We start from the raw sequence: 10,576 nt of genomic DNA, 5'->3' as shown, positions 1-10,576 counted from the left end.
ATCAGGCTGGCCTCAAACTCAGAAATCTGCCTGCCTCTGCCTCCCAAGTGCTGGGATTAAAAGCATGCTCACCACCTCCCGGCCCACCGCCCAGCCCCATACAATTCTTAACTGGTACCTCCACCCGCCCCCGAAGCACCACATTCTTTTGCTACCCTGAAGTCCTGATGCAAGGACCAACCCACAGACAGGAACCTCAACACCGCTCAGCCTTCCCGTTCATAACGTGGGGGTGCTGGGTGAGCCTTCTCTGGCTGGTTACTGGGAGCTCACTGAGGCCACAGGGATGAATGTGAAGCTCATCAGGCAGGACATGAGGTCTTGCTGTGGCCACTGTCATCCTCATTAGCACCACACCATTCGCCCCATGGCCACTCCATCACAGCATCCCCGTGTGTGAACCCACATCCGCATCTTCCTTGCTCCCGATCCCCAGTCACCACCTCTAACTCCAACCAGGGTGTACAATGAATTGCATTTAATATTTTTTTTCTCAAGGAACAGCAACAACAACAACAACAAAAATTCACTCAGAGTCAAGAATTAACTGGGTGAAGAATTAACTGGAGCAAAAACAAACAGGAATATATTAAACTTTCGGCTGAAAATACAATGCACACGGTCGCTCACACACCCCTTCTCTGTGTTTTCACCTGTGCACGCACCCCTGCTGCTCCCAAACACACATGAGCATGATCAGGCACACACATGCTCACAGGCACCATCAGTGCACAGTCCCAGGAGGCACAGGCACGCATCCCCTCCTGCTCTCAGCCCCAGGACGGCTGGGGAGACCTGCATCCATCCTCTGCAGGCTCCCTTGCTACAGCAGCAAAGCCAGACTAACTCTAGCTACAGGGGGCATTCCCAGGACTGGAGAGCCATGCTTCGGGTGGAAGGTGGCCAGGGCCCAGGAGTCCTTAGATGATTCTATTCTCCAGGACAGCCAGCCGCTTGCTCACAGCTTCCAGTAGATGTGGAGTTAAGGGCAGGTGCAGGTGGCCAGAGCTGGGAGTAATGACTTCTGGGTTTCTCCCAGAAGGTACATCCAGGACTTTCCCTCCCTCCACCTCCACCACAAGTTCTCAGCTGTGATTATTTTCAGGTTTAGTCCTGGGGAACCCGTGACATGTGCTATCTGAGGCTGGGAGCTATCAGGGCATGGTCCACCTCTGAGTAAGGGCTGAGGTTCACCATGCCACCAGGCCCCTGAGAAATGATCCCATAAGCTCCGTATGGGGCGGGGGAGGGAGACATGTCCAGAACTCTATGTGTCCCATCCCTAGAACTTGACTTCTGCCTTGGTTTCTCTGCCATATAGAAGCCTCCGAATTTGACAGGGTCTATCCCCAGGCAGGTACCAGCCTATCTAGCCAGAATCCAGGCCTTAGCGGGAGGAGGCTGCCCCAAAATTTAGGCAACACCTAAAGCCAGACTGCTCTGTGGTCACCCCTCCTGCCCCCCACATCCTGGCCCTTTGTATTCCTCCAGCCCTCCCCACTCCTGCCCTCCACAGCCTGAGAAAGGATATGCTTCCTGGTCAGGGCCTGCAACAGACCCTCCACCTTGGCCTCAAATCTCATTATGGACTCACAAGCACACGGGTCTTCCTCTGTAGTGGAGAGGAGAGAGAGAGAGAGAAAAGCCCCTGCTGAGCAATGGTAAGGTCATTGCTGGGGCTGACACATGGGAGATTGGGTGGAGGGGCGTGATCTGGCAGGACAGAAGGAGGAATAGTAGGAGGACATGAGAGTCTCTAGATGGCACAGGAAGGGTGACAAAGAGTGCGCTTTGAATGTCCTCAGAGCCCAGTGCTCAGGGAACAGAGCTTAGCACCTGCTATGTGGGGATATGCAAGCCATCTTAGCTGAAGACACATCTGGGTCTGATACCTGGAGTGTGTGTGTGTGTGTGTGTGTGTGTGTGTGTGTGTGCATATCTATGTGTATGCCTGTGTGCACATGTCTGTGTGTGAGTGTGCATGTGTGTGTGCATGTTTGTGTGCATGTCTATGTGTATGCCTATGTGCACATGCCTCTGTGTGTGTGTCTATGTGTATGCTTGTGTGCACGTGTCTGTGTGTGAGTGTGGGTGTGGGTACATGTCTATATGTATGCCTGTGTGCACATGTCTCTGTGTGAGTGTGCATGTGTGTGCACACATGTGACATATGTGTGCGTGTATATATGTCTGTGTGTGTGCATGTGTGTATGTGTGTACACACATGTGATATGTGTGTGCATGTATGTATTGTGTGCATGTATGCATGTGTGTGCATACATGTGACATATGTGTGCATGTATGCATGTCTGTGTGTGTGCATGTGTATGTATGGGTGTTCCTGTGTGCATGCATGTACGTGTGGTGGTTGCCATTGCTCAAGTGCCATCTGCCTAGTTTCTTGAGACTAGGACTTTGTCTTGAAGCTCGTAGGTTAGGCTGGCTAGCCAACAAGCCCCAGGGATCTGTGTGTCTCTGCCACTTGGCCTCTGGTTTACAAGCATGCCACACCTGGCTTTTTAAATTCATTCTCTAGGTATGTGACTGTTCTATCTGCGTGTATGTACATGATCTGCATCCATGCAATGTCCTCAGGGGGTGGTCAGACCTTCTAGAAGTGTAGTTACAGACAGTTGTGAGTCGCCACGTGGATGCTGGGAATCAAACCCAGGCCCTCTGGAAGAGAACCCAGTGTTCATAACCACTGAGCCATCCCTTCAGCCCTCTGGCTGCTTCATTTTGGGTTTGTTTGTTTGTTTGATATTTTAGGCAGGTTTGGAGGGTAGAACTCACGCTTGCAGAGTATGATAACCTATGTTTTCTCCTTGCCCAGGAACCCAGACTTTTCCACACAAGGATCAGATCATGGACCAAGGCATCAGAAGAGCCAGAAAGACAGCAGGGTTCAATCCTGACTCCCCAACAATCAAAAGTGGTCCCACCCCTCTGGCCTTGGCTTTCCTGGCTGCAAAAATAGATTCTGGTCTTCCTACCAAATTGGGCAGATGACAGAATACACAGAACACTGGGTACAGAACTGGTCAAAGAGGTGGGGCCCGCGTATGTCAGCTGGTAGCGAGCTAGCTAGCTCCCCGCTGGTGCCATCATCCCTCTGTGAAACACTCTGATTAACCCATCCCACCTCCGGTCCAGGACGGCTCTATTCCCCACAGAGCCTGTTCTCCTGATGACCCTTGACCTCACTCACCCACACAGATTTTTTTCTGCAACTTCTTGCCAATCTGGTTAATGGTCTTGAAGTCCGCCGTGTAAAAGTAATGGTCTGCCACTGGCTCAGAGGCAATCTCCCTCAGCTCGTCCTCCACAGCATTGCCCACGCCCACTGCAAACATCTTAAAGCCTGCCAGAGGAGTCAAACACACAAGGATGGCCTCCAGGGCTGCACCTCCCAAGAAATGCCTAGACAGACAACCTGCACAAGATACACAGACAGCCTGCGCAAGATACTTCCTGGAGGCAGCTGCCAGGATTGCAAGCACTATGCCTGTGTCGAGAACAAATCGACATTGTCTAAGGTTCTGCTGTGTGTCCCTGATGCTGTGAGCACCATCTGACCCCCAAAACAGCTGCCTGGGGGTTATAATTTCCCTCATTTAGATAAAATGGTGCGAGCTACCTTTTTTTTTTTTTTTTTTTTTTTTTGGTTTTTAGAGACAGGGTTTCTCTGTGTAGCCCTGGCTGTCCTGGAACTCACTCTGTAGATCAGGCTGGTCTCGAACTCAGAAATCCACTGCCTCTGCCTCCCAAGTGCTGGGGTTAAAGGCGTGAGCCACCACCGCCCTGCGGTACAAGCTCTCTTAAAGTGAACTTGTCTTCCAACACTTGGTGCGTTCTTGGGAACCTACATTCTGCCAGGAAAGTTGTAAGTCTCAGCAACAAAAGGACCACAGGGAAGGCCACTTGGTCATCGGGGGCCTCAGTTGTGTCATCGATAAAAGAGAGATTTGGCCTAGCGAACACCTCCCTGTTTAAACTGATCCAGGTTTAAAACATTAATCATAAGTCACTGAGTCAAACTACATAGAGCTGTGCCCATGGGTGTCCCTGGCCATCAGTGGGGTCCAGAGCCTAGGAGGGCAGCACATACCAAGGTCCTTGGCCTTCCGGGCAGCATCATTAATGTAGTCCTGGCTCCGGCCATCGGTGAAGACGATGCCCACCTTCTGGGCTCCAGGCCTTGCCCCGCTGGACACAGTGAAGGAATTGTCTATGAGATACTTCAGGGCGGCACCAGTCATGGTGCCCTTCTCCATGTAGGACATGTTCCTCACGGCAGCCTTAATGTCCTTCTTGGTGTGGAAGCGGCCAAGCGGGAACTCCTGACGTATGGAGCTTGAGTACTGCACCAGCCCAACCTGGGCCAGCCTGTCGGACACATCTAGTGTGTCCACAATCTGGTTGATGAACTTCTTCACCAGCTCAAAGTTCTCAGGCCGCACACTCTTGGATCCATCAATGAGGAAGACCAGGTCGGTGGCTGAGCCGCTGCCACCACCGCGGCAGACTGTAGAAGATACAGTAACAAGGAGAGGAAACTTGAGAATGTGGTCATCATGTGGTCATGGTTGCCACCATTGGCTGGGCACTCAACCATGGGCTTCCAAGAGGCTCAGTGCTATCTTGTATCTCTGTATCTTAGGATTCCTTCTACACAGCCAGAGCTCCTGGCCCCATTTTCCAACATCAGAAACATCTGAAAAATGACACAGCTCAAAACTGGTGGCACCAAGATTTTACCTCAGAATCTGTGCCTCAATCTACCAAGACACACCCACCACCTAGTGCCTTAGGAGAGAACCATCCACAGTGAACAGGCTCTGGAAGGTAGCTCTCTATCTCCACCTTGTAGATTGGTCCAGAAGCAGAGAGCAGGGTGCCTCCGACGGGTGTCCTGGGGAACAGCCAATCCCCGCCATCTCCCACTTCCCTCCCCAGAGCTCAGCCAGATCCAGCCACTAACCATTACAGGTCTTGCCATCACTGTTCAGGGTGAAGCCCTCATGGCAGGCACAGGAGTAGGATCCAGGAGAGCTGATACACACCTGCTCACAGTCATGGTCCCCTGTGGCACACAGGTCAGACACCACTGGGGAGAGACCGAGGAGGCTCAGATAGCACATTCACAAATGCTTGGACAGCTCAACCAAAAGGCTTCTCTCTGACCATGAAGATTGGCCCTTTGCACGTTCAAGGAAACTGAGACACACACACACAGACACACACACACACACACACACACACACACACACACACACACCAGGGTAGAATCGCTGCAGTCAGAGCAAAATGCCCAAAGAAGGGCTAATGTTGCTGATAAAACCAAAGGCCTTGTGAGGGTAACGGCCACGGGAGCAGCGCCCCTTGGCTATTCAGTTCACTCCCGATAGCACAGCAGCACAGCCATGAATACAAGGCACACAGGTCCTTCGACAAGCCTGTCGCATGCTGGGAGCCAGTGCCATGTCTTGCCCTTCCAGACCCACTCAATCCTCGCAGTAAGAAACTCAACGCTTTCAGACAACACCTTACACACACGGGACAGAGTGGAACCCAGCCTCCCACCCCACCCCACCCCCACCCCATCCAACCCTGCATCTCCTGATCAGTCAATATGCCCAAGAAATCCTCACACAAAGGCCCATCTTCCCTCCACCAAGGACTCCAAACCTCCCCAGGCGCCTCAACCCAGGCGTCCTAGAAACCTTCCGTGCCCAGGCCGGTTGCAGTTGTTTGGTTGTTTTGTGTTTAAGACATCCCTCCCTGGTGCCTGCAATGTCATCTAAGGCTCTTGAACTGCAGGCTGGGGACCGTCCAGAATCTGGTACCCCCTATTATTGGTTCACTTCTCTACCTCAGCCTGTTCTGGGTTCCACTCCTAAATCATGGAGGCCTTAACTCTTGGCCTCAGCCCTGATACTGATATGAACAGTCCTCGACACACACCTGACTCTCTGGTCTCACTGGTCCCTCGCCCGTCACCCGGTCCCAGTCCCACCTCCAGGACTAGCCCCGCCCAAAGCCCACTCTGCCACTCCTGCAGTGCTCTGCCCGCAGACCTACCCGCCCAGGGCTCTGAGATTTAACACCGCAGATTCCCCAGAATTACTCAAGCCCAGGATCAACCCCTGTCTAAGCCCCGCCCCCAGGCCTCTCGGCTCCACCCCTCCCGGCCGCGAACCGCAGAAGGCCTCTTGGAACTTCTTGGCCAGCTTCTCGATGACATTATAGCTCTCCACGTAATCCACGTGCTCGTCCTGCGGCTCGCTAGCGATCTGTCGCAGCGTAGCCTTGTCCACGCGGCCCACGCCGATGGCGAACAGCTCGATGCCACTGGCCCTCGCTCGTTCAGACACGTCCCGCACGCTGTCCTGGGGCCTCCCATCAGTCACCACGATGACAACCTGCACGTTGGGGGTGGAGGGGGCATGTGATAAAACGGCTCCAGCAAGTCGGCAGGACTGCTGTCAGAGGAGCCGGAAGTCTGAGAGGTACCTCAATCCGTTCATGGGCGCCGGGCTGGTGGCAGGCAGAACACACACACACACACACACACACACACACACACACACCAGAAAATAGGTCCCACGAGCCAGAGAGGCTATCGGCTTCTTTTGACAGAGGGAGGTGAGGGCTAAGATGTCGCCCAACTCTAGCCTTTGAGGCCTTCGCCATCAGGCAGGTTGTGGCGTCTCACCTCCTGAGACTCTGCAAACAGGGCTATGTGACTTCCTCACACTCAAGCTTTCTGGGGCCTCAAACTGCTGAAACGATGGCCTCTGATCTCCCTGAGGTTCCCGTGGTCAACCTGGGTGAACACGCCCAGGCAAGAAACTAAACCCTTAAGGCGTAGTTCTGCATACTGACCACCAGAGGGAGCCCGAGGCACACGGATGAGGGTGGGCGCCTCAGGATGTAGCTGTGTTGCCTAGGACCCAGAGGAGGGTCAACACCCCAAATCCAGAGAACCAAATCACTGAAGGAAAATGTCCTTTTGTCCTCCTTTACTACCTAGGATGACACCTGCCCTTTACAGAAAAGAAAGGACTGCCGATTGCCCCCTCCCACAGGCCCTTGCCCTGTGTCCTGGTGCCTGGCTGTAAAGTAGACCACCTACTTTACAGAGGTTAGAGCGGGCCTGGGCCAGAATTGGGGCTCCTGCCTTGCAACCCTCTTTGCTGACCATGGGTCTCTGCCTCTGTGAAAAGGCGTGGGGCCAGGTGAATGAAATGACTCACCAGCAGGAGCCCCAAGGGGTCAACTGTTATTTTAGAATTATCACATAGTCCCCTGGGAAGTGATTCTACACATTCCTCCCTCCAGGGACCTGGGGTGAAACCTAGCTGTGACTCTGAGCTGTCACACTCAACCCAGCCCCCTGGGGTTTCTAGTCTCTGAGCTATGGCCCCACCTTGAGACTCAGGAAGGTGCCCATTCTCAGGAGCCTCCCTGTCACCTCCGGTCCTCTCCTGCCCACTTGGGCCACTAGTCTGATCCAGGGAAAACAGTTTGCTCTAGAGATGTGCACATTGCAAGTGTCAGAGGTCACCATCTCTCTCCATCAGCATCACCTGGAGCTCTTCCATCCTCTAAGTATGACCATCAGCTCCAGCCCCGGGACCTCATGCTAAATCATTTGAGCAGCACCACAGATCAAACCAGCAGCTGTCTGGTCTCACTTCTTTGGTGGCTGGGGATGGTGGGGACCGTGTGACACAGTCACTGAACACTCTGCCGCTGAGAATTTGGGCAAGTTGTTGACGCTTTCTCTACCCCGGTTTCCCCATATGTAAAATGGTGCTTTCAGCTCTGGCAACGGTCTACAGTGTGCTACAGAAGGGAGTAAGGAAGGACTGATCCCCTGGACCAGGGTCTGGGGCAGGTAGATGGTGACTTCCTCGGCCAACAAGAGCTGAGACGGCCTCAGAGAAAGGAAGGTGTGGCTGCCCAGCATGCCTCTGGAGCCCTTCATGATGGTGACTCGGGAGTGTCTCACCCTCCCAAACACAGGCTGGCAAAGTACACTGGTGCCATATGGGGCATGCTGGGTGCCAGGCACCCTGCTGAGAGGAGCTGCGAGAGAGGTTATCAGTGCTCCACTTCATAGGTGGGGAAACTGAGGCACTGTGCTTAAGAGTAGCACGTTCTCTCTCCGTGACCAGTGTTACTATGGGACAGCAAGGTAGCAGAGTCCTTACCTTCACCAGAATATAAAGACCTGGCTCTCTCTCTCTCTCTCTCTCTCTCTCTCTCTCTCTCACTTCGAAAACAGCTGCTCTGAACAGAGAAGCCCAGAGAACCCTATGGCTTCAACCCAGACTCCTACTCCAGCCATCCCAGGCTCCATACCTTGCTGATGTCGGGGGATCTGGCACGTCCCCCCTCAGCGTCACTCAAAGCCTTGGTGATGGCGAATTGCAGGGCCAGGCCAGTCATGGTGCCTGTGGACAGCGGCTGGATGCGGCGCACAGCTTGTAGCAGCGACGCCTTGGAGCCGTGGGCCCGAAGTGGGAACTCTGGCTTTACAGTGCTAGCGTAGTTGACCAATCCCACCCTTGTGGCATTGGGCCCCACATCCAGTGACTCGATGACCTGAGACAGGAACACCTTGACCTTCTCAAACTCCACGGGTCTCACACTTCGAGAACTATCAACAACAAACACTAGGTCCGTGGGTCGTGTCCGGCAGAGGTGCCCTAGGAGGGACAGTGGGAGAAGACAGAGGGTAAGAACAGATGTCCAAGAAGTGGCCTTGTGCTCCAGAGAGCCCAGGGTGGGTCTCAGTGGTCTAGGTAGGTCCTCAGCGTGTCATCTCAGGCCTGCGGCTCAGCCCGTGGAGAAGAATGCAGGAGACCCCTCTAAGTCCTCAGTGTGTAGTCTCAGGCCTTCGGCTCAGCCCATGGGGAGGAAGGCGGGAGACCCCTCTAGCCTTAGGGCACACACTTTCCAGCACCTCTTCACAGGAGCCTCTAAGAACACGCATGTGGAGACTAGCCCAACTTGCTGGCAGGACGTTAGCCAGGGGGACACTGAGGGACTGAGGCTGGCACAGCCTTAATGGCAGCCTGGTTCCCACTGTCTCTTCATCAGCAAATTTGGAGCCACTTCCCTCCCAGGACAGGGAAGGAGCAGAAATTCCTGGTGCCACCTTGTCACCCTGGCCAGGTGGGCCCCAAGACACCCCAATCCTAGAAAGTGTTCCTCCAGATCTCCAGCAAAGTGGCACCGGTGACTGGGATGTGCCAGCAGTGGACAACGGGACAGGCCTGGGTTCAGACCATGGCTCAGCTGCTCTGTGGCCTTGGGCAGCGGGTAGCACACTTTTGAACATCTGTACCAAAGAAGGCTAAGAAGCTGAGGGTGGATGTCCATTTCTACAGCAGAGCTGGGTTCAGCAACAGGCTGCCCTGCCCAGCCCTTGCCATATGGGAACAAGCCCATTCCCCGTTGGGCACAAAGGTCCAGAAAAGGAAAGATATGCCTCGAAGCCCTGGCATCCGAGTTTCTTGGGAGTCCTGAAACACGTTCTCTACGGTGAGAGATGTTCCCTGCCTGCTCAGCCTCCAAATGATGAAGTGGGATCCAGAGGCAGAGCTGACCATATCCTAATCCCTCGTGGCTCTGAGGCCATCTCATGGCACCGACTGAGGCAGGTCCTCTCCTTGGTTGCGGAGCATCTCATGACTGCCGGAGCGCAGGCCCTGAGAGCCCAGCCCTGCAGAGCCCTGTGAAAACTGACCAGACGCCTGGTCTCCTGAGCTGCACTCACAGAGCCTGGGCCTGGGGACGCTCCTGACTCCAACTGGCTCTTTGGGAGCTCCTGGTCCCTGCAGCATGTGTAGCCCTGAGGGCCACCTGTCCCGGCCCTCACCAATACCATTATCTCCACTGCCCTCCCTGAGCCAACACCCCCAAACCCTGATTCCCATTTAACCTCCATCTGTCTCTGTGCTCATCCCCCCAGGCCATTTGTCAAGGGTCACGGATCCAGTGTCCCATCATCCATGGTCCCCTTACCTCTGGGCTGGGGGGCAAGACCGAGGCTACCAGGGGCCTGCAGCAGCAGGAGCAGCAGGCTACAGAGAGCAAAGGCTGGACCAGAGGTGACCTTCATGGTTTCAGCAACACGGACAGGCAGCAGCAGCGGCACACTGGAGGGGACCCGAGGGGGGGGATTGCCTTATCAACCACTGGCCAGGGGACAGAACCCTTGCCCCAACCCCCAGGGGCGGGGCCAGCCTGAATGGAGGTGTGTGTCTGGAAGGAAGGGTAGAAGCAGCTGACCACAAGGGCCCCTTTGCCTACAGAAGCAACTCGAGCCACAGCTGGAATTCAGGAAATCTCAGGTGGGTGGGGGCAGTTCCTTTGGCCAGAGCCTGTGCTGATTTGGACCTACCACTCAGGGACACTTGAGCCCTGCACTGCCCCCTCATCCCACACCCAAGTCCTCCCCACCCAGAATCCCAAGCCCAGTTTTCTCACTAACATGCTTCCTAGTCACGTGCACGCGCGCGCACACACCCTCTCCAGCTGCACCGATTCTCTCTGAAGGCTGCTG

General features: G+C 54.6%; 1 protein-coding gene across 1 annotated transcript in view; it reads right to left on the bottom strand.

Annotated features, from left to right (window-relative positions):
* Window positions 1-10,453, bottom strand: part of Matn1 (matrilin 1) — a 15,277-nt gene extending 4,824 nt beyond the window's left edge. The window contains exons 1-8 of the mRNA XM_031377031.1: window positions 10,324-10,453; window positions 10,036-10,169; window positions 8,368-8,714; window positions 6,200-6,422; window positions 4,982-5,107; window positions 4,109-4,525; window positions 3,209-3,361; window positions 1,467-1,612 (exon numbers count right to left, since the gene is read on the bottom strand). Of these exons, the coding sequence (XP_031232891.1) occupies window positions 1,467-1,612; window positions 3,209-3,361; window positions 4,109-4,525; window positions 4,982-5,107; window positions 6,200-6,422; window positions 8,368-8,714; window positions 10,036-10,169; window positions 10,324-10,451 (1,674 nt within the window). The 5' untranslated portion in view covers window positions 10,452-10,453. The remainder of the gene's footprint in view (window positions 1-1,466; window positions 1,613-3,208; window positions 3,362-4,108; window positions 4,526-4,981; window positions 5,108-6,199; window positions 6,423-8,367; window positions 8,715-10,035; window positions 10,170-10,323) is intronic.
* Between the last annotated feature and the right edge of the window lie 123 nt (window positions 10,454-10,576).

The sequence above is a fragment of the Mastomys coucha genome, unplaced genomic scaffold (genome assembly GCF_008632895.1).
Source record: "Mastomys coucha isolate ucsf_1 unplaced genomic scaffold, UCSF_Mcou_1 pScaffold18, whole genome shotgun sequence".
In the NCBI taxonomy this organism is placed as follows: Eukaryota; Metazoa; Chordata; class Mammalia; order Rodentia; family Muridae; genus Mastomys; species Mastomys coucha.
The sequence above is the reverse complement of the archived record's forward strand: the minus strand, read 5'-3'. Positions and strand labels throughout refer to the sequence as shown.